At 37.6% G+C, this 24,194-nt stretch overlaps 1 protein-coding gene and 1 long non-coding RNA gene across 12 annotated transcripts in view; both read left to right on the top strand.

Annotated features, from left to right (window-relative positions):
- Positions 1-24,194, top strand: part of MGAT5 (alpha-1,6-mannosylglycoprotein 6-beta-N-acetylglucosaminyltransferase) — a 370,599-nt gene that overhangs the window by 244,691 nt on the left and 101,714 nt on the right. For all 11 annotated transcript variants that reach the window (XM_072613264.1, XM_072613259.1, XM_072613261.1 and 8 more), the window contains one exon: positions 5,947-6,080. In XM_072613264.1, coding sequence (XP_072469365.1) covers positions 5,947-6,080 — 134 coding nt within the window. The remainder of the gene's footprint in view (positions 1-5,946; positions 6,081-24,194) is intronic.
- On the top strand, positions 18,645-22,899 carry LOC140506264 (uncharacterized). The gene is made up of 2 exons (XR_011967840.1): positions 18,645-22,226; positions 22,260-22,899. It is a non-coding gene; the product is annotated as an uncharacterized lncRNA (long non-coding RNA).

Here is a 24,194-nt window from a genome sequence, read left to right as displayed (position 1 = left end):
GGTTGTTGCTGTGCATAAAGTTCTCCTGGTTCTGCTCCTTTCACTCAGCATCAGGTCATATAAGTCCTTCCAGGCCTCTCTGAAGTCTTCTTGTTCATCATTTCTTATGGCACAATAGTACTCCATTACATTCATATACCATAATTTATTCAGCCATTCCCCAATTGATGGACATCCCCCTGACTTCCAGTTTTTGGCAACTATATAGAGTGCTGCTATAAATATTTTTGTACATGTGGGACCCTTTCCCATTTTTATGATCTCTTGGGGATATAGTCCTAGTAGTGATATTGCTGGGTCAAAGGGTATGCACATTTTTGTAGCCCTTTGGGCATAGTTCCAAATTGCTCTCCAGAATGGTTGGATGCGCTCACAGCTCCACCAACAATGAATTAGTGTTCCAACTCTCCCACATCCTCTCCAGCATTTATCATTTTCTTGTTCTGTCATGTTTGCCAATCTTATAGGTGTGATGTGGTACCTCAGAGTTGTTTTGATTTGCATCTCTCTAACCAATAGTGATTTAGAGCATTTTTTCATATGATTATAGATAGCTTTAATTTCTTCCTCTGAAAATTGCCTGTTCATATCCTTTGACCATTTATCAATTGGGGATATCCTTTGACCATTTATCAATTGGGGAGAGTTTTACATTTTTAAAAATGCCTGGTATTTGGGAAACAGAAGAAAGACCATTTATTAAGCCCATACTATATGCCAGGCAGGTGGATAGAATGCAGGGTCTGGAGTCAGGAAGACTTTCAATGGTCTCAGACACTTACTAGTTGTGTGACCGAGGACAAGTCATTTAACCTTGTTTTTCTCAATTTACTCATCTGTAAAATGAGCTGGAGGAGGAAATGGCAAACCACTCCAATGTCTTTGTCATGAAAACCCCAAATGGACTCACAGAGTCAGACATGGCAGAAATGACTAAACACCATATGCCAGGCATTGTGCTAAGAGTTAGGGGTGCAAATATAAGCAAGTAAGATACATATTGTGTCCCCTTCCCCTCCTCCAGAGAATTATTATGTGCCTACTGTGTGTCAGGCACTGGACTTAGAGCTTTATAAATATCTCATTTGATAAGACAGCACCTGTCCTCAAGGTGTTTACATCCTTTTTTTTTTTTTTTTTTTAAGGAGTCAGCAATCCTTTTAATCAAGCACATATATCATTCACTTAGTTTAGGGGGAAAAGCACCCTGAAACTTCAGAGTTCAGAGAACTTACGAGAAATCAAAATCAACAGACATGCTTCTAACTATCTGACGTAAGCAAGATCTATATCACAGATCAACAGACACAGATCTATATCACAGATCCAACTGTCTGACCATGACGTATATACATAGTTACCAGATAGGGAAGCACCAACATCTGGGTTTTCAAAGCCAGGGGGACTACTTAGAGAGTCTCCTCTGGCACACAAAGCTTCTTTCAAAAACTAAACCTCCAGCTTACATTCTAATGAAAGAAGAAAAGGGAGGGAAAAAGGGGAAGAAAAACAGTACCAAGTGCTATGGCATGTTTTGGAAACAGCTGAGAAGGGGTATGAAAGTCAATTGTGGTGATAAATGGGGCATTTATTTAGTACCTCCTATGGACCAGGCATTATATACTTAGTGCTGAGGATAAAAAACTTCAGGAAGGTTACCTTCCAATAAGGTAAGACAACACATGTATAGGAATGGTAGAATGTCTTGGAAATGGCTGGCAGGTGATGGGGGAGCCTATGACCAAGCAAGAGAAGGTGAAAGTTCACTGATCAGAACACTAGGGTCCAGGAGAGAGAGTTCTGAGGGCAGGAGGAAAAGGTGGAAAGGAAGGCAGCATGGTTCTGAGATTCCTAGGAAATGACAGTGGATTGGACAGGAGATTATGGTTTTTTTTATCTCCTTGTAGTTATACTTTCAGCAATGATGTTTCTGATCTTTTGCTTCCCTTTTCCAAAGTAAGTTTCCCCTGTTTATTTCCCCCACCCTTTATGAATCAGTCATGAATTTGTTCTTTAAAATTACTTTTGATTTGTAGACAGCAGTGTCTTCCTTGTAGTTCTGTGTGTATAGACACACATACATATACATATTTGTATATATAATGAGAATAATATCCAATGTCACAATATATATTGCATGCAAAATGTCTTACATATAATTAGACACAAACGCATACAATTTTTTTAAGTTAAAAAGTTGAGAATTTGGATGTTTTTTCTTTCATTAGACCACTGGTTTCTCCTCTCTTCTCTTCCCCCACCTGCCTACACCAGGCAAATGCATGATAAATATTAGATGGAAATTCCTATCTGAATATTTATTTAATGCTTATAACACAACCATTAACTAGTGCCATTGTGTAGACTAACAACAAAACAAAAACTTCAGTAGGAAAATTTGTGGATCAGTTAAAAAGGACAATTGTACAATTGAAATGGTTATTTATTTGGTGTTTTATTCTAATTTGATTAAAAAAAAACTTTTTCAGAGGAATCTTTTCAAACAGCATGCGAACTCATCCGTTGCTTCTTACCTAAATGCTGTCTCTATTACTGATATTAAATGGCAGTCTGTCTCTCTTAGTGTCTGTGCCCCAAGAACTTTGTTCCATGGCAAGACTAAGAATCTAGGAAGTTTGGCAGTAGTTCTGAACACCTCATTGTGGTAGGTAGATGGGCCAAGGTGCAATCCAGTAAATCATATTGAATTTTAGTTTAGAATTGTTCATTTTTCAGTTAGGAATAAACGCTTGAACTTCATTAAACTTGGACTTGAAATGAGGTTTATAAATAGCCTCTTTTCTAAGTTGCCTATGGTTCCTGAGATGTTTTACTTCAAAATTTACCTAAAGAATGTTATCTGGGGAAAGTGAGAGACTTGGATCCCAGTGGCAAATAATTCACTGGCATTTTTTTTAAAGCAGTAAATTAGATATGAGAAACATGTAGAAAAGTGTAATGAATGATCACCCGGTGTTTCTAGAGACAAGAAACAGTGAAAGATGCTCCAGAATTGTCTGGCTTTGATATATGAGTCCCTCATTGGTAGAAGGCCACTTGCTCCTGGCATCTCAGGGCAGAATATCTTTTTTAATCATCAGTTTGCCCTGAGATGCCAGACACATAGTATCAGGGTGAAGACATAAATATTAATATCTTAAATATAGTTCTAAAATATAGTAAGTGTAGAAGCTTTTAGAGAATGGGACACTTTCCTGTGAATCTCTTCTGTTTCCTCTGTTTCCATCAGTCTGACAACTATTTTAAAAGACAATCTCAGAAACAAAAAAAAAGTCCCAAGCCTTGGAGCAGAATAACTCTCCGTGTTTTGAAGTCCCCAGTTTTTAGCAATTGCATGGGACATCAGCAGCATTTTGTTTTTTAATGTTTAGTTATTCCTAGTTTGCTAGTCATTGCATATAATGGTCATTACAAAATCTCTTATAAAATGGGGCTCAGGAAAGACCTCAAGTTCAGATGGGACTTGAACTGAGCTTTCAAAGGACATAGGGATTCTAAGAAGTGGAGAGCAAGAAGGAGTGCTTTCTAGGCATGAGGAAACAGCCTATGCAAAGGCATGGAGATGAGCAATGATGGGTTTGGGGAATGTAGCAAGTGAGCCAGTTTGCCTAGAACAGTGTATGTGAAAAAGCAGTAGTTTTAACACTGGAGTCAGATTTTGAAGGGCTTTAAAGGCCAAATAGAAAAATATAATTTACTCTAGATGCATTAAATTGCTGCTGAAGCATTTTCAGTCCAAGAATGACGTAGGATATAGTGACATAGTTTGAACTACACTTTAGAAAAATCAGCTGTGGGGAAAATGAACTGAGAAGGGGGAAAAGAAATGGAGACAGGGAGATTAATTATAATATCCCAGGTGAGAAATGATAAGTTTTTTCTTTTCTTTTTTAGGGGAATAATACATACTTAAAATATTTCAAAATATTGATAGATCATTTAATACAGGGTTTCTTAACATGGAATCCATGAACTTGTTTTTAAATAGACATTTTTGATAACTGTATTTCAATGCAATCCCTTTCCTTTTTAATCCTATGTATTTTGTTTTATGATTTTGAAAACATTATTTTTGGAAAGGGAGATTTCCCAGAGAGTCCATGACAGAAAAAATAAAGATTCCCTTCTTTAAATCATCATCAAAAGGAGAAACCTGCTAGAAGGAGAGCCTTTTATAGTCCATGCCTTATCTGTCTTTTCATTTAGTGTATAGAACCTGCTATGCTGCCTATTACAAAGGAGGAACTCATTCCCTGTTTGCATTGAACTGAAAAATGAGAATAGCCATTGTGGATGGTCATTAAAGAACACCATCCTAGAAAATACCCACAGTAGCTTCCAGAATGCCCCCACAAAGGTACTGTTTTTCAGTATTCAAAGAACATGGAAAATAAAAAATATGTTGGGACCTAAAGTTCCCTATTTCCCTGTCTTCTAGACCTATGGTTCCCATTTACCTCTATAGCATCCCCTGGGTTCCCAATGGAGTGTTCTGAGGGATGCTGAGAAAATTGATGCTTTGAAAATGTTTTCAGTGAAAGCCAGCAATGACATACAAAGAATAACAACCATTGATTTGGAGTGGTCCCTGTGGTTAACTTGTGTTCCAGTGTGGTCCTGGGTTGTTGGGTTTTTTTTTCTCTCCTATATTTATTGCTTTAGGAAGACAGAATGTATTTTCTGATAGGGAAGTCATCATGTTAAAGTGACACTATACCTTTTTCCTCTTCAAAATATTCCCATCTATCCATTTTGATTTTTTTCCTCTTGATTTTGTTTCCTGAAGTACAAAAGGTGTTTTAAATTTGACCTCCAGAATGGCAGGCATCCATGTTTCTAGAAAAGGTGGAAAGTAGCTGAGCCTGGCTCTTTCAAGTCATTCTCTTCATCAGGCCTTAAGATAGAAGACTTGGTCTTGATTTATATACTTTTAAGCATGCTTGCTCAGTAGGTTTCAGAATTTTTTATTTATTCATGAGTCCAGGAAAAAGATACTATTTTCAAGGAGCAGGCACTGATGATGAAAATGAGATAAACTTAACATTGTTAGCTTTGAAAAATAAAGTTTTTTGGGGTTTTTTGATATTCACTCCTCCTTTTGGGGTAGCGAGGGTGAGAGAGGTTTGGTGTGTGTGTGTCCAAAAAATGTTTATTGGATACTTTGCATGCATTTTTCTCCCATTTTTATGTTCTTGGGTTGCATGATATCACTTCATTCCTATAGAATACTTGAAAATCATTACTTTGCATTTTAAGCAAAATTCAAAGTCTTACCTAGATTCACATCCTAGAATCACATTCATGGCTTTTTAAACTCTCCACAATAAATAAGGTTATTTTGTGTCAAAGCAGAGGTAAGTTTGACCATTTTCATGTCTCTGGCTCAACTGCACCACATGCATGCATACCTACCAACCTTCAAACGCAAGTTTTGATTTATTATGTATTTATTGACAAGAATGAGACAAGTAAGCATTTGAAAGATAAGCTACAATTCTTGTGAGAAAGCTGAGGCAAATAGTGTTTATTATATGACTACATGGTAGATTAATATTGACATATGAATTTGATATGCAAAGGAGGCACCATGGTTCCAAGGAGAAAGTAGAGGGACTTGAGATCTCATCTCAGTTGTACAATTCATTGTTAGATTTGAAACAAATAGCTTAATTTTTCTGCACTTCAGTTTGTGCAACTGTAAAGAAGAGGTTTGAACTACATAAGCTGTCATTTCTAGCTCTAAAATTGATTCCCTGAAAACAACCCGAGGGGACAACAGTCATTAGCTTTTAGATTTTTTTTTTTTTTTAAGCAAAAGCACTTCAGTGTTTAAGGTACAACTATAAGGACAAATTAGTCTTTTGCTTTTATGGTTTTTCAGATAAAGATTTCAGTTCTGAGAAAACTTGGGTTTTTTTCTTTCAGGTGCATGCTCCGAGTACTGGATTCATTTGGTACTGAACCAGAATTTAATCATGCTAATTATGCCCAGTCCAAAGGTCATAAGACCCCCTGGGGGAAATGGAACCTTAATCCTCAACAATTTTATACAATGTTCCGTAAGTATTCTTTCTCCTGCTTTCAAAAAGCCTTCCTAAAGAGCTGTGTTTCCCTTCCTCTTCTCTCATGAGCAGATCCAGATGAATAAAGGACTGTAGAAAGGTGGAGTGATTTATAGCTTGTCTTGAAAATTTGTAAACAGATTTGGCCCAGGTGCTGAAGATGCAACTTGCATGCCCCTCAGTGACCATGATAATATAACAAGTAAACAGTATAGTACAATGGGGAAAATGTTGATTTTGGAACCAGAAGACCCTGGCTTCAAATCCTAGCTCTCTACCATTTGTTACCTCCTTGTTCTTGGACTTACTTCTCTGAACCTCATTTTCCTTATCTGTAAAAGGAGAGTGGTACAGTAAATTAGAGGTATCAAACACACTGTCCACAGGCCACTTGCAGTCCACAACCCTCTCCATTGCAGCCCAAATCAGATTAAAATGTGACTGAGAAATATTTAACAAAATCAACAAAAAATCATAGATAATTTTAATATATGATTTTCTAAGTCATTATTTCTCTGATTGGTATCCTTGTGTATGTTTTAGTGACCCCCATTTCTATTTTGAATTTGACACCAATGGAATCAGTAACCTCTAAGTTCCCTGTGAACCCAGCTCCTAACCCCTAGTTAGACAAAAGTTCCAGAATTTTCTTTTATTCTCCTCTTTTTTTCTCCTCTTTTAATATCTTTTCTCCTCTCTTTTCGCTTCTTTTTTATTGTCATTCAGCAGAAGACAAAATGAGGAGGTATATTTCTTTGTCTAGCACAGGAAATATGAAAATACTTTTACAGACTATGTTCTCAGGGGAAAAAATTTAGTTTGTCCAATATCAGAATTTTCCTTTGGACTTTGCAAAGTTTTGTAGAATAGCAAAATAGGAACATTTTTTAAAAGAGAAATTGACAACCTTCCTGCTTTTCTTTTTGATATATTCTCTTTCCTTCTCACTTGATTTTAAAATAAATCCTTTTTAAAAAATTCCTCCTTTGAAATTCTTTTGGCAGACATTTAATGGATAGACATTTCTAAGCACCAGACACATGCGGGTACTCTGGTAGACGCTGAGCATATAGGTATGAAGAATGAAACAATGCAATGAGCTTACATTCTAATGGAGAAAAAAACTCTAAAAATATGTACAATATAAATATATACACACATACATATGCTATTATGTGTGTGTATATATTTTTTAATACTTCATATAGAAGATGGTACCTGAACTGCCTCCTATAGGAAGAGAGGGATTCTGAAATGGACGTAAAGGAGCATTATATTACAGGCATGAGGAATGGCTAGCACAGAGCCCCAGAGACCGGAAATGAATGGCCGTGAAAGAGGAAAAGAGAAAAAGGTCAATGTGGCTGGAGTACAGAGTGAGAGCAGTAGTAGTGCCCAATGAGATAGGAAAGAAAGGTTGGATCCAGGTTGTAAATGGGTTTAAAAGCTAAATTGAGTTTATATTGGATCATAACCGCAATAGGGAGCCATTGGAGTTGATTGAGTAGGGGAATGACATCAGACTTATACTTTAGTCAAACCACTTTGGTGACAATGTGCAGGATGAACTACAGTAGGGAGAAATTTGAGGAAGGGAGAGCAGTTAGAAAGCCATTGGACTAGTTTAACTGCAAGGAGAGGACTGTTTGATTTGTGGCTATCTGACAAGTAGAGACAAAGTGGGGAAGCCTTTATATTGAGGCTAATATAGAAGCATTTATTTCATTCCCTACTATGTGTCAGGCATGTAAGTGCTTTCCAGCTATAATCTCATTTGCAAGGCAAATGTTCTCTTTTTTCAGTTGAGGAAACTGAAACTAACAGAGATTAAGTAACTTACCAAGAATTAAGCAGCTAGTTAAGTGTCTGGAGCTAAATTTGAACTCAGGAATTTCTGACTCCAGAGCTCTATCTACTTATGCCCCTAGAATAGTGAGGAAGAAACTGTTGTGAGAGATATATGGAGGTAGAAATGACAAAATTTAGCAATAGATTTGATGCATGAGGTGAAGAAGAATGAAGAATTCAGTCAACCTCAATGCTGAGGTTATGAACCTATGAAGTTAAATGTTTAACCAGTGCCTTTGACAAAAATATGGAATGTTGAAAGGGTTGTGGGTTTGAGTACAGAAGGAGATGAATTCTATTTTAGAGATGTTTAGTTTATGATTTTTCTGGGACATCCAGTTTGAAAATGTTGGGCTATTGGTCATGAGGGGCTGAAGCAGCAGAGAAACTAAAACGAGTAAATATTTAGATCTGTGAGTCATCTGCATAGAGATGATAAGTAAGCTCTTGGAAACTGATGACATCCCAAAGAAAAAGTGTAGAAAGAGAAAAACACAGAGCCCAGAACAGAGCTTTGGATAATGTTCCCAGTCAAGGAGTGTGATATGGTTGATGAGGCAGCAAAGGGGACTGAGAAGCAGAACCAGAAGACAGCAGTCTCACAGAATCCCAACAAGGAGAGTGTATCCAGGAGGAGAAGATGGTCACCAGTGTAAAATGCAGTCTATCAAAATAATCTGAGAAAAGGCAGTCAGATCTGACAATTAATTTAGAAAGAGCCTTTTCAGTTAAGTTTTGAAGTTGGAATATAGAGTGAAGAAGAATGAGAAATAAAAGGGAAAGAAGTCAAAGTGAGTGTAGACAGATTTTTATAGTTTAGCTGAGAAAGGGAAGATATAGGAAGAAAATGAGAGAGAATGAAAATGTTTAAGGTTGTAGTCTGTTGGAGAAGCTGGATTCAGGGATACATGTAAAAGGGTTGGTTTTGGCAAGGTCACAGTTACCTCGTGAGAGACTTGGAGTTAAAGGGGAAAAAGAGTGAGGGATAAAATATCTGCTATTGACACTCTAGTTTCACTATTAGTCATGTGAAGTACTTGTGGGTTTACTTTAGAAGTCAAAACAAAAAAGTTTTGAGCTTAGAAATACTTGTCATAACTTTCTTCAGTAGTATTTATAGCCCCAGTGAGATTATCTCCTTGAAGGCAAGAGGCTGACCCATATAACTTTTTAAGGTTCTTGTGATGTCTGAGTCTGTCGACGTAGAACTCTTCACAGGAAGAGCTACCCTGCAGCTGTGGGCAGACTAATTTAGACAAAGTAGAAAGCTACAACAAATGGCAGAGTAGTATAAAAAAATGTCACCTAGGTATTTGGAGAAACAGGGAGATGTCTCTGAAAATTATGTCTCCTTTTTTCCCTCAGACCTGGGGAGGAAAAGTTCTAGAGTAAAGTATTCTACGTCCTGAGTCTTGAGGGTGGGGGTCAATGAACACCAATTTTCTCATTATAAGGTCAGAGATTAGAATTAATGACTCTTAGTTCCCTGTGTTGTTGCATACTCTGTCAGGATTCAGGTTGCTCACATGTTCAGTGGGAGATAGCTATTGTTATTTTTTTTAACTTTAAAATAATGTCTGATATGCAGAGACTAAAAAGAATGGGCAATGGTCACCATTTGTCATATTGTTCTGAATTGTGCCAAATTTTACTTTTGGGATTTGAAAAGTATAACTTTATTTTGAAACCTGTTTTCATGGTGGGATGAAAGGAGATTATTAAATTGTAGACTACCCTTTAATTCAATACTTTTTGTTTGATTGGGTTTTTTATTCACTGCATTTTATTTTGATTCAGTGCACACAACCCGATAAACGCTGTGCTCGGTTTTAGCCATTGGACTTCTAAAAGGGTTTTTTTTAAAATGGAGATGATTTAGAGCAGAGGGTCACTGTATGAGGCCGGATTTGACCAATCAGTGGCACAGTGGATGAAGCATTGGGCTTGGAGTCAGGAAGGCCTGAGTTCAAAACCATCCTTAGATACTTACTAGATGTGTGATCCTGGGGCAAGTCATTTTACACTGGTGGCCTCAGTTTCCTCATCTGTAAAATAAGCTGAAGAAGGAAATGGCAAACCCTTCTATCTCTTTGCCAAGAAAACCCCAAATGGAGTCACAAAGCGTCAGCTAAAAACAATATTCCTGACTACAGACTAGGCATTCTGTCTACTGCACCGCCTACTGTGAAACATCACTATTGTTGAGGTGTGTTCATCTGGATTATATAAGCATCTAAATGTTCTAGATGTCACATGGCTTTTATTATAGTAATTCTTCTTTTATCATGCATCATCAGGTGTTCCACATAAAGAAATTTTCCAGATTGCTATCTCTTGCCTTCCAAATGTAATTTTAATAGAATTCTTGAAAAACTGTATTGCATAGAAGATAAAACTTAGAAGGTGCCAAATGTAATTTGATAGCTCACAGTCATTGTGAATATCAGTTATTGTCCTCCACTGGCATCCCTATGTCATCATTGCTGATATTCTCTCCAGTGATGCAGATGGCATTTCACCCATTCCTTCCATTCCATGGGACTTTAATACGGATTCTCTCATAAATCTGCCTACCCAAACATCTAAAGTACTGGTCTCTCTCCTTTTGTTTTCATGACATTACAGTAGAATGAGTGAAATACATTGTAATGGAGCACCCAATTTTTCTATCCTTAGCTCCTGTTTTATTTTTTTTAGGGGGAAGGCAAAGTAATTGGGGTTAAGTCACACTTAAGACACTTGCCCAAGTATCTGAGACTGGATTTGAACTCAGGTCCTCCTGATTCCAGGGCTGGTATTCTATTCACTACACCACCTAGCTACATTTTTACTGACCCATCATATCTTCCTTGTCAAGAATTTCTCAAATAACCCCTTTACACTGCTCTTGCTACATGAATTCATCCTTTGTAATGTGTTGCTGTCTCATCACAACTATCCTATGGCTCTCCAATGCCCTTTGAGTGTCCCTCAGTTGGAATTCTTTGGAGACTCTGCTATATAATGAGGTGATTTTTCTGGGATTATTGCTAAATGGCCCTAGATCAGCAGCCCAGATAAGACTGTGGTCTCTAGCATGCCCAGAAGGCTGCCACCTGTGACGTTCTCAGTGTGAAACAAGAATGAAACAAAGGAGTGGAGGAAACCAACTAAGTCTTGTACCCGATGATCAGCTGAAGGAGGACATATGATATTTGGGGGTTAGAAAGAATTTGATTTTGCTCTGAAGACATTTCCCAACTCCTTGCTTTGCGCACAGAACACCATTCTAGGCCTTAACAGTCTCAGTCTAATGGGGGATTTCATGTATCCAAATATCTATAATATTGAGTAATGCATTAATTATAAATTCATGAGAAAGTTTCAAAGCAAAGTAGTTTGTGAGGTCCTGGAGAGCATACTGGAACAGTAAAAAAATTCTTCTTGGAAGACGAATGCATCAGTTTATAGAAGATGGCTTGGAGTCAGGAGACTACTAGTGATAGAAACCACAAATAATCCACCAACTCAGCAGCTGACCACCCAAGAAACAAACCCAGAGGTAATAGCAGAGGCTACAAAATCATCAAATAATCAGCTTGTCTTAGCTGTCCTTCTATTTCCTCTTTCAGGGTCCTGTACTTCCTTCTTCGCCTTCCTTTCCCTACTTCACCCCTCTCCCAATTCCTACTAATACCTTCTAATGTGTAAACTATTAATTAAGATATAGGATGATAAGGGCTAGTTATGATCCTTCCCAGGGATTTTGGTGCTATTGTTTTAATGAAAGGTACTGTAGAAGTAAGAGCACTGAATATAGAGTCTGTAAGGACATGAGTTCAAATTTGACTTCATAGCAGTTATTAGTTTTGTGACCACAGGCAAGTCACTTAACTTTAGTTTCCTCATATATAACATGGGAAATAGTAATGACAGCAACATAAGTGCAGAAATGAGGTAATCAATGCATGTAGTGTGCTTTTGAACTTCAAAGCACTGTGCAAATGTAAGTTGCTGTTACTATTGGACTCTTGAAGGCATTAAGGCTCCAGAAGTAACCTGAGAAATCCTTCACAGTGCTGGGATGCTGTTCTCCCAACCACATCCTATCTCATCCCCATCCCCACCCCTACCTGTTACCAAAAGATGACTTGGTATGGTAGTGTTCTAGCAGGGCCTTGTCTTTATACATCACCACACCTCAAGCTAAACCTCTTTGTAAAGAACAAGGAACAGAATGGGATTGGATTTCCCCATGCTTGACCCTGCCCACTGTCTTGTCAAGGTGCTTTCATGAACTGTCTCCCATAACTGGAATTCTCTCCTTCTTTATGTCCACCTCCTAATTCCTGTGAACTCCTTGAGAACAGGGACTTTTTTGTTGTTGTTGTTTGTTTATTTCAGAATTTTGTTTTTGTTTGCCTTTCTTTGTCTCCCCAGAACTTAGCACACAGTGCCTACTACACAGTAGAGCTTAACAGATGCTTGGCGACTGACCAGTTAGCCTTGCTAACTGGGAGAGGTTGCCTCAGGAAGCCTGAATAGCTAGCCATCTAATCTATTGGCCATGGAGTATTGGAGAGCTGAGAGTAAACTCTGACTCTCCCTCCTTTTCAGAGGCTGCTAGGTAGTGTAGTAATGAGAATGTTGGATTTGGACTCAGGAAGACCTGGGTTCAAATCCTTATTAGCTGTGTGACCCTAGGCAAGTGATTTAACCATTCTCAACCTCAGTTTTCTCTTCTGTAAAGTGGGTATTATAACAATAGCACCTATGTCTTGAAGATCAAATAAAATAATTTGTGGCTCAGTGGCTGAACTGTGGGGTTGAGGGCAGAACCTGAGTTTAAATCTTGCCTCAGACAAATGCTAGCTGTTTAACCATGAATAAGTTACTTGACCTCTCTTAGTCTCAGTTTCCTTATTCTCAAAATGAGGATAACATTTACCTTCTATGGATATCGTGAGGATAAATGGATTTATATAAATGGGACTTTGCAAATTGTAAACCATTATATAAATGATAGCTATTGCTGTTCTTTTCATTACTGCGTTTATCATCATCAAAGGGGCTGTGATCAACTTTGGGCCTTCTAAGAGTACTTAGTCACTTGTGTCAATGTAACAGCGACATTGCATTTGCCAGTCTTATTCAAACTCAGTGACATGGATTGACTTAGTTTACCGATGTTCTGGGCTATGTGTGTATGATTCCTTTCCAAAATCACATCCTGACCAGACATTCTTTTGAGGAAGAGCTGTCTACCACCAAAACATATAGCTTTAAAAAAAATTTTTTTTTGGCCACATTAAGCAGTATAGGGAGACAAGGCAGAGGGCCAGATAAGATCTGGAAGAAAAATGAAGACTTTGGGTGTTAAGGTAAACAAGGGAGGAGAAGTAGTTTGAATGCTCAGTGTTGGAATTTACAGAACCTCCTTCAGCAGCAGCATACGTGGGAGCTTCTTAGTTCCCATGAGCTGTTGCAGAATCACTGTTCAAGATAGCGGGCATGGAATGTGACTTGGCTTTTTAATCATGAAAAATAGACTCTGTGTGTGTGTGTGTGTGTGTGTGTGTGTGTGTGTGTGTGTGTGTGTAAGTAAATTCTCTCTACCTTTCCTAACTGACAAGGCTATTCATGCCTGAAGGTTTATACCACTTCCCCTCTGAGCCAGTGACAAACTTCCTTTCAGTTGGTAGAAGTTGTGCAAACCACCCAGGCTGTGGTTAGGTCTTTAGTATGTGGTACAGATGGCCCTTTCTGATGCTTTTGTGACTCATCCAAATTACTTGAAGATGTTTTACCTCTAGATAGAACAAATGGGTATTAGTTCATATTTGTATAACCATCTGTGATTTATAAGGTACCTTCTTCATAATGCCATGTGGTAAGTAGGAGTATTACTATTCCATTTTGCAGATGAGAAACCTGAGGCTTAGTGGGGGAGGGACATTAAGTGACTTATCCAATCCAGTAAGTATTAGAAGTGGAACTTGATGCTAATGCCAATGTAGTTTCCATTATGGTTGGGTAAACTTGCAGTATTCTAACAATTTCTTTTTATGGTTGTTGTTGTGTTAGTCCTTTGTTCCTGAAAAAGACCATGACATGAAGATCATGACATGACTTGCAGTTGACTTTGATTTGAGTCAGGGAGGGCTGTGCAAGGTCACCAACATCACTATCTTCTTCTTAGCCATCTGGGTCCAGTGGCTTGATATTCATCAGAATGGCTGGAGATGGCCCAGGATGCAATGGGAGACCCTGGTCATTTCAAGCTAAAGTCTTATCACATTATCACTCTGAGTGAGATCTGCCCATTCAATGAATAGGTCTCTTTAAGTCAAGGTGACCAACAATTTACTTCAACTACCTGCTCAACATCTTCTCCTGGCTATCTTACTGGTACTCTAATTTTATAACATGTCCAAAATGGAACTCATCATTTTGTTGGCACCTCAAAATTAACGTACCCAAAACAGAACTCATTACCTTTTCACCTACACCTGCCCCTCCTCCTTCAAGCTCCTCTATTTTTGTTAACAGCACCACCAAATTCCCAATCATCCTCAACTCCCAAATCTAGTCAGTTGCCAGGTTTCATCACTTCTATCTTTGATATTTATCTTTGTTTATCTTTGATAAGCAAATCTTTGTTGAATGCCATCTCATACCCATTCCCCTACTCTTCACTCACATAGTCCCCATCACCCTAGTTAAATTTCTCATCACCAATGCCCAGTATATAGTAGGTTCTGAATATGTGGTTATGAAGGACTAAATGGATCATCAACTCTCACCTATTGTGTTAACCTGCTAATTGATCTGTCCCTTGTCTTCTAATTTCTTTTTTTTCCAATTCACCTTTTATACAGGTGTAAAAATAATCTAAGACATTGTCACTACCCTGCTCATAAGTCTTTAACAGGTCCCCACTGCCTGTAGAAAAATCATAAACTTCTCATCCTGATATGTAAGGAGGTATTCCACAATTTGAGTCCTACTTAATTTTGTAGTTTCTCTAACAGGCAAGAATTGTTAGACAACACTGAAGCTGTGTTGAAGTTATCCATGATGTTCTTGTGCCCTTGTTTTGAAAAATAGTGAAAGCAATTGATTGGAGATTGAGAAATCTCCTTCATAACTAAGACCTTGATAATAGGCAAAGGAAGAAATTATTTTGAAGTGTTATATTCATAATGCTACACATATCACATCTCAATAAGTGAGACCTAAATTAATTAGATTCTCATTCAATTCATTAAACATTTAAATATCTCTGTGCAAGGTTTCATGCTAGTTGCTGGAGATATAAAAGAAAAATAAAATCAAAATACTACTTGCCCTCAAGGAACTTAAATCCTTCTCTGGGGATGAGAAAAGGAGGGTGGTAACAGCATACAAATATGTATATAATGTAACTGGGTGGGTGTGAGATTTAGGGAATACTTTGTGGAAAATTTGGCACCTGAACTTGAAGGAAAGTAAGCATTTTGAGAGATGAGGATGGAGTTCATCACAGACATGGGGAATGGTCTATGGGTAGAGGGATGCAGGATAAAGTATCAAATTTGGGGCATGGTCAATATTCCAGTTTGACTTGAAAAAGTTCATGAAAAGGGAACTATAACAGTTTCTAGAAAGTAATTGATGGCTCTAAAGAACTACTTCTCCTTGCTATTAAAGACCGTATTTAGTCTTTGACTCCTCTTAACAATCATAATATCATAGCTTTAAAACTGGGAAAGATGTTAGAACTTATCTTGTCTGACTTCCACTCTTCTCAAATGAAGAGACTAAGAGCCAGAGCTGTCATAACTTATATATAGCCCTTCAGTGAAACTAACCAAACAATCAAACATGTTTGATAGTATAGGCAATATCCATAGCCATAGGGTGGTCTATGCTGTATTTTCAGAAGATTTCACCAAGTCTTGACATACAATAAGAAGGGTTCTCCACTGTTACCTAAGAGGAGTCTTTGTTGCAAACTCATGACTATTTTTCACATCTCTGACAAGGCTGTAGGTATTATTCAGAATAAGGAGCCTTATAATTTACTTTTTAGTTGTTTGGATTAGATAGCAAAGCAAGATTAATCTTTATTCTGGTGGATAGGTTAATATAGGAAAGTCAAAGAGATATTAAACTTAAATTTAGGGCTTCCCTCCCTTTACATGAATGGCTGCAATGGAGAACGGGGCATAGGAACAAAATTAATTCCCTCTTCCCCACCCCCTCAACCTATGTAAAGTAGGATGATTTGAAAAACAGTTTATGAAGAGGTGAGGAATACTGGGAAATGAGAAACAGAGCAGGAAGTTAGATCTAGGATGAGAGAGATAGAAAAGGTTGGAAAAAGAACCTCGTTTCCTGAATAAGAAATAAGTGGGAAAGCAATGAAAGAGGTGAAGGTGGTCCCATAGGTCAAGACATCCAAAGTAACTGTACCTGTATTTTTCTATTTCCAGATTATGTACCTATTGCTTATTCATTTATTCACTTTGAACATGATACACTTCATGTTTGGGGCTATGAAGTAAGGGGAGAAAAATCAATCCTTTATTGCATAGTTCAAGGAAGTCAGGTTAGATGATCAAAACTGGAATCAGAAACAACTAGAAGCAAGCAGACACAAAGTTAGGATTGTAGTAGATGAGCATCTAATTAAGAAACTGAAGTCAGAAACATACAAGTCAGGATCATACATTCATAGCTGCACGGGATCTTAGAGGCCACTGGGTGGATGAAGAAACACTTGGAGAGGTTAAGTGACTTGCCCACAGTAGTAAGTTACAGAAGCCAGATCCTATTAACAATAATAATAATAACATTTATCTAGCAGCTGTTATGTTCTGAATCATTACCATCGCCTACCCCTACAACCTGGGTATCCTTCAGGATTCTTTCCTGAGCCTTTTTTGACCTTTCTCTCTAGAGCAGGGAGTTCTCAACGTTGTGTGTTTATTTGTTGTGGACCCTTTTGGCAGTCTGGTGAAACCTATGGACCCTTTTCTCAGAATAATGCTCTTAAATGCATAAAATAAAATACAATGGAATGCTAAAGAAGCCAATCGTATTGAAATACAGTTATCAAAAATAGTTTTTTTAAGTTCACAGGCACTCAGTTAAAAACCTTACTCTAGACTCTCCCTTGGTTGTCTGACCTGTTCCTGTTAGCTCTTAATTCAGCTCTAATCCCTCTTCTGAATTCTAGTTCTGTGTGGTCCAAATAAGCTCAGGGATGGAATGTATTCTTTTTCTTCTTGTCTTACTCTCTCTAGCACCTAGTAAAGGGTCATTCACATTATAGGTACTTAATATATCGATATTGATATATATTTTATATATATATATATATGCTGTTATCACCCTCCTTTTCTCATCCCTGGAGAAGGATTTAATTATATTAATATTCTATATTACATATATTATATATATACATATCATATATATAATATACCTTATATATTGAATATAAGAAATAATAGGTTGCCAGTGGGCCATCTGCTCCAAAATACCTTGCATATATCTCAGAGCCAGTATGTCTGAAACCCATGATCTCCACAATTCCCTCCCTCCACCAAATTCTTCTATTTCTGTTGCAGACACTTATTCTGCCAGTCACTGAGGTAACTAACCTTGAGGCTGCACTTTACTCTTAGCATTCCCTTGTCCCTAACATTAACCAATTTCCAAGTCTTGTTCATTCTGTCTCCATGATATTTCTCAGATCTCTTTTCTCCATTCAGACCACCACCATTGTAGTATATGCCCTTATCATCTCCCAGCTAGATTACTGTCACAACTCCCTGTAACAGTTGACATGTTTGTAGTCTTTCCTCTCTCCAATCTATTCTGCCAAAGGAATTTTCCTAAGGCATAGGTCTGACCATAAGGTCTCCCTGATTAAAAATTTCGCAGGCTCCTCACTGCCATGACAGTAGTATTGCAAATTCCTCATCCTAGCATTTAAGACCCTCCACAATCTACACTTCTTTGGGGATATATTCTATCTCGCTTCTCCCCTCAGCCCCCACTCCATGAAAGTGGTCACTGATTCATTTTGGGCTTTGTATCTTTGCATCCCTAATGCCTCTCACATATTAGGCATTTAGTAAATGTTTATTGAATTGAATTGAACTCCAGGTTTTAAAAAATGTCCCTTGTTTTCCTCTCAAAGACCTTTGTTACACTCCACTCTGGTCTGGGAGAAGGATATGCTTGCTGCTGTACTGTTTTTCTCCCCACTCCGTTATTTAATCACACTAGTAAGTGTAGTGCAATAAAACCCTTCCCTGGAGAAGCCAATATAGGGCTTACAGGAATCTGATTTCTTGTTGAGATGATTGTGGGGAAAGCCTATTCTTGTGGCCTTTCATGCCACAAAAGCCAGGCAATGTATTTTCTCTATTTTTTTTTTTGAATGGGCCCCTTCAATATCACTTTAAGTTATTAAAATGGGTTGTGTGATATGTTCTGTTGCCTTGGCTGATGTGAGTTTACTTCTTATTCCATGCTGAAGAATTCAAGCTAAGGAATCTGTTAGCAGATCTAGGAGAAGGAAGAATAATGAGACCCAGTGGGGATGTGGAGTCATTTTCCTCCTACTTCACCAAATCTACACATTTTTGAATTAGAGTCCCTACAGGTTACCCACCCAGCCTTCACTCAAGGCAAGGATTTCCCATACACCATTCCTGATAGATGGTTATCTCCCTTCTGGGAGATAAGTATCCAACTCTACAGGTTGCATCATTGGGCATGTTTTATTGTTAAAGAAAAATCAAGCTTTCATGGATTTCTTAGCGTCCTTGTAATTTCTAGGTTTTGACTGTAGGGCTTCTGGAGCTAAAAAAGCAACTACTTTGTGTCTTCAACCTGTAGGACATATGGGCTAGCCATGCTTTCACTGTGCCCTTATGTTAGTTGGGAAGATTTATTGTGCAGTGCTGTATTTGAACTCTATTTTAAGGTGACTGCTTCTCGTTGACATAAAGGGAAGCCCTTTAATTTTGTGAAAGCTTTGTTATCCAGCCACAGTGTAGGGCAGGTTAGAATTAACCCTCTCCATTATACGTTGGTTTGTGAAGCTTTCTAGATTTAGGAGTTTGTTTTTGTTTTTGTTGTTTTTGTCAAAGAGGCCTGTCATCCTGTGTCTTTTTACCTAATAATTCTCTATATCCCAGTTTTTCTTTATGTATGAAACCTGTTAATATCCGCACAGTATTTCACTCATTTGAATGTATTTGGCCAAATAAAAAGTTAGTTATACTAACTGTGTTATGCTGGGGAAGTCACTTAGCCTCTGTTTACCTCAGTTTTTTCATCTGTAAAATGGAAGTAATAATAGTACCTAATTCTCAGGATTATTGTAAGGATCAAATAAGAAAATACTTCTGATGCACTTAGCACTGTGCCTGGAACATAGTAAACATGATATAAATGTTAGCTGTTTCTTATTATTATATAAACTAAAAGGTACGTGTTCCTTAAAGTCATGTCTTATACTTCTTTTGGTATCACTTAAGCATTTAACTGGGCATATTTAAATACTGAAAAATCAATAAGCATATCACTAATTTTAAGAAATAATTTTTCTTGAATTAACGTTTTAATTTTCATCAAATACTTTTCAGGCTTTGCTCTTTAGAACCACTGCTATTTGCATTAATGGATTGAAATGTTAACTTCTATATATGTTTGCTTTTTTAAAAAAATAAATCTGCCAAAATAGCTCAATCAGGCCAAGAATCTTAAGGGAAATCCCATTCCATCCTGAAGCAAATGGTTAACTGTTAGCATCTACTAAGCCTTTGAAGCTACAAATCAGTATGGTAGAACAGATTCCATGTAGGAATTTAAAGTCCAGGAGACCTGAATTTAAATCCCACCTCTCACATTTACTAGCCACATGACCTTGGGCTAATCATTTCACTTCCCTTGCCCTCAGTTTCCACATCTGCAAAATAAGGACAAGAATACCTACGGGACCTCTCTGAGAGCCTTGTTCCACAGCCCAAACAAGATGATGTGTGTACAAGCGCAGTGAAAACCCTCAAGAGCTATATAAATGTCGGTTATTATTTTTTATTATTTTTATTAAAAAGCACAGTAGGATTCTAAAATACTTTCCCCAAGAGAAGGCTTGCTGGGAACAGGAGAGGGAAAGATAAATGTGACAGGGAAACAAAAGGCATCAATAAAAGTTATTTCTAAAAGCAAAATATGAAAAATCACAAGTTGCAGTACACGCTACTTCCTCTTTCGGTCCTCAACTAGGAAGAACTTTAACTCTGGCCCTTGAGATGCTTTTCTCTATGTGAGTAATGGCCTTGGCCATTGTCACTCCTTTGCTCCTTTTTTGGTATATGATGAATTAGTTTCAATGTGCCTAGCTATAAACGATAGTATGTTCAGTTTGAATCACAGTTCTCCCTCTGATGGAATGATAAAAATAATAGCTTATGTTACATAGTCATTCAGTTTACCAAGTAACTTCCTCACTATCCTCCATATGATCTAGAGAGTACAAGTATTAGCCTACATTTTACAGAAGAGGAAACTGAAAAATATAAAGTACAAATGACTTGTCCATGGAACTCTCAGTTTCCTTCTAGTTCCAATTTCTATGACACCTTTTCTCTCACAGTACTCCGCCTTCTCCACTCCTATGTCCAAACTTGTGTCTTAGCATTTTCCCTCCTATTTTTAGAATTACTTGAAAGCCATCTTTTATTTTTTGGCTTCCGTCTCCAGGATACATGCATAGAGCATTTTTGTAAAGTACTTTAGGAATGACCCCAGGGCTCTTGGCTAGCCTAATGTAGACAGTAATAGATCAAAGTATAAAAGTAAGTCAATAATGCTTATATCCGTAGGACAATTTGAAATATGAGGTGTATAAGAAGTAACTGTATAATTCATTGAATTCATTCAAGAAGCATTTATTAGCCACCTATTATGTATAAAGCACTGACAGTTATTAAGGGTACAGAGACTAAAATAGAATTATCCCCATCTCAAGGAGCTACCTTCCTTTAGAGGAAATAATATGCATACACATAAGTTAATCCAAAATAGATTAAGTTAATCAAAACTAATTTTTGTGGAGGCAGGCCCTAACATCTGGAGGGATCAGGGAAGGCTTTGTGTAGGAATTGTCTCCTGATGTGAGCTTTGAAGGAAGCTGGGGTTTCTAAGAATCAGAGGCGAGAGAGGTCTGGGAGACAACCTGGAAAAAGGCGAGAGGATAGACACAGGCGGTAAGATGTGTATAGTGAACATTGTCCTTGACTTGACTGAAGAGTAGAGTTTATAAAGGGGAGTAGTGTGTAATAAACCTGGAAGAGTTGGTCAGAGCCAGATATGAGGACCGTTAAATGCCAAACAAAGAGGTTTGTATTTTTTTTTTGTCCCAGAGGGAATCAGTAGAGTCACGGGAGTTTGTTGAACAGGGCAGTGGCATGGTCAACTCTGTACCTTATAAATAAATAAATACAAATACCAAATACCAATAATTCTCTATGGAAGATGGATTGGAAAAAGGAAGGACTTGAGACAGGGAGACCACAATTAGGAAACTATCAGTCTGGTCCAAGCGAGTTACAGAGAAGGGGAAAGATACACACAAGTTCATGTGCACACAGCTGTGTGCTTGCTCTCTGCCACATTACAATGTGAATGCTTTGAGGAAAGAGATCATGTTTTGGCCTTTTTTTGCATCTCTAGTACTTAGCACAGGGCCTGATGCATAGTAAACATGTAATAAATACTTGTTAATTGATTGGTGTTTGATTAATTGATTGTTATATTGTGGAAGTAGAGTCAAAAAGACTTGGCAGGTGATTTGATATGGGAAATGAGGGAGTGTACTGTGTTAAATATGACTCCAAGATTTCAAACCTGGGTGACTAAAAGGATGGTGGTGCCCTCAGCTAACATTCTTAATTTGAGAAGGGGTAGGTTTAAGTGGCAAAAGAATGAATTCTTTTTTGAACACATTGGAGGTATCTAGTTGGAAATATTTAAAAAGCAGATGACAATCTGGGATTGGAGCTCTGGAGAGAAAGTATGACAGGAAATGTAAATCTGGAAGTTATCTACAGATAGATAATTGAACCTCTAGAGCTGATAAGATCACCAAGACTGGCGTAGAAAACATGAAGAAGGCCCAGTGCCCTGTCATATATAGGGAGCATAAGTTGGATGCAGAGCCACACTGAAAAAGAGTTGATCCAACACGTAGAGGTGAACCAGGGGAGGACAATGTCACCAAAAACTCATGGAAAACAGTTTCCAGAAAAGAAGACGGTGGTGGTCAGCAGTGTCAGAAACTGCAGAGAGGCTAGAATTGGCCATTAACAATAAAGCATCTGTCATGGTTAGATGTTTGGGGCTAGTTGTAGAGGTAGCCTAAGGAAAACCTTTCTACATGAAGAAAAGGGCAAGGTGCTTCTGGGATCTTGGTTTGAATGTTCCCTTCAAAGAGGCTGATTGTAGCCTGTCCACTCCTTGCCCATTCTGTGTGAATCTTATCCTTGACCTCCCCTAAATTCACCAATTTGTTCTGGAAACTTTGCTAGTTTAGGAACATAGTAACATAGATTTAGCATAAGAAGGGACCTTAGAGGTCATTGAGTCCAACCATTTCTTTCTTACAAATGAAGAAATTGAGACACAGAGGGATTGTATCACCCCTACGGGGTTATTCAGCTTGTAATTGTCTGAGGTGGAATCTGAACCCACATCCTTCTGACTCTAAGTACGTATTTCTATCCAGTATACCACACTTTTTCTATAACATCTCAGCTTACTACCAGCACACTGGAGCTATCCACTCATTAGCTTTCATTCTCCTCTCATGACTGAAAATCTTTTTCAACTAATTGAATTTCCCTAATGAAATCCTTTATTAGAGTTCTTTTAGAGTTCCTTTAAGATTTTGGGGTTTTTTTTAGAACAAGTAAAAAACTTTGAAGAAAGAGAATACCATGTATCCATTATTAACAGGGATCTTAAGATCTTAAGATCCCTAGGACAAGGGGGATGTTTTTCTCATCTTCATATCCTGGGCATCAGCATGTCCTTGAGAGCTCTAAGCAGACTTAGTGCTTAATAAATATTTGTTGATTGAATGAATATGGTAATTCAGACTAGCCCAATAGTGTTATATAAAAGTTGTCCTTAGGGGATAGATCAGTTAAAAGAAAAGTTTGTAATTAGGAAATTAATTGTTTGTATGTTGATGAGTACTTTCGAAGTGCTTGAAAATAGTTCTCTTAATAGGCTAAACATTCTCCCCCAAAGCCTTATTTACCCTACTAATTTGTTAAGCATCTTAAAAGATGAGCATATCCTTTATTCTTACTGACTATGAAAACAATTTAACCCCAACCAAATGATCACAAATTTCAAATTAGAGGGTTCCAAATAGAGTTATATTGTAATGCAGACTCACGTGTATACGTATCCAAGAATTGCATTACTTCATTCTGTGTAATTATTAGCTGTTAAAAATTTCCAAAAGCAGAGAATTTCAGCACCCATAAGCACTAGAATTTTAATAAATTTTTTTCAGATTTACATATAAGTATATCCTTGCCCTAGGGGCTTAATAGTGTTTATTCTATAGAGAGACTGAGGACTTTTCTGTATCTTTTTAAAAAGAGATTGATTTGACTTTTGTTTTTTAAGTATTTTCATGTCTTAGAATACCACTGTGCCTCTCCCTTACCCCCCTTTTCCAGTCTGGACAGGATGAAAGAGAATATGAGTTTACTGATATAACTTTAAGTATCTTTATCCAGTCCAGTCCCTAAACCCAGTTGAGCATCTCTGACTATAGCTGTTATGAGAGAGAGATGGCTAAGAATAATGCCTCTTATTCTACACCAGTCTCCATAGGTAGGTCTTCTGATACCACCTTTGTCTTACTGCTATTTGTTGGTATAGATTAGGATCACCAGCAGTGAAAATACTTAGGTGAAAAGTTCTCCATTTACTAAAGGCTTAAGGTGCTATGGCAGATTTTAGCAGAATCTGTCAAACAAAATGTTGTGGTATTCTGTTTTGTTTTGTTTTGTTTTAGCAGTGTCTAAACTTGTGTTCATCTAGTGCAGCAAAGATGCACGTTAAAAATGACACACACATGCACATGTTTTTTTTCTTGATTTTGATCAGAGGTGTTTGAACATTACTTGTGAGGCTGTTTATTCACAGGATATTATCCTAAGACCAGAGAGGAGTTAAGATAGATGATTCAAATAAAAACTTACATGT

Source organism: Notamacropus eugenii, chromosome 5 (genome assembly GCF_028372415.1).
Source record: "Notamacropus eugenii isolate mMacEug1 chromosome 5, mMacEug1.pri_v2, whole genome shotgun sequence".
NCBI lineage: Eukaryota > Metazoa > Chordata > Mammalia > Diprotodontia > Macropodidae > Notamacropus > Notamacropus eugenii.
Note: the sequence above shows the minus strand (reverse complement) of the source record. Positions and strands in the feature narration are given on the sequence as shown.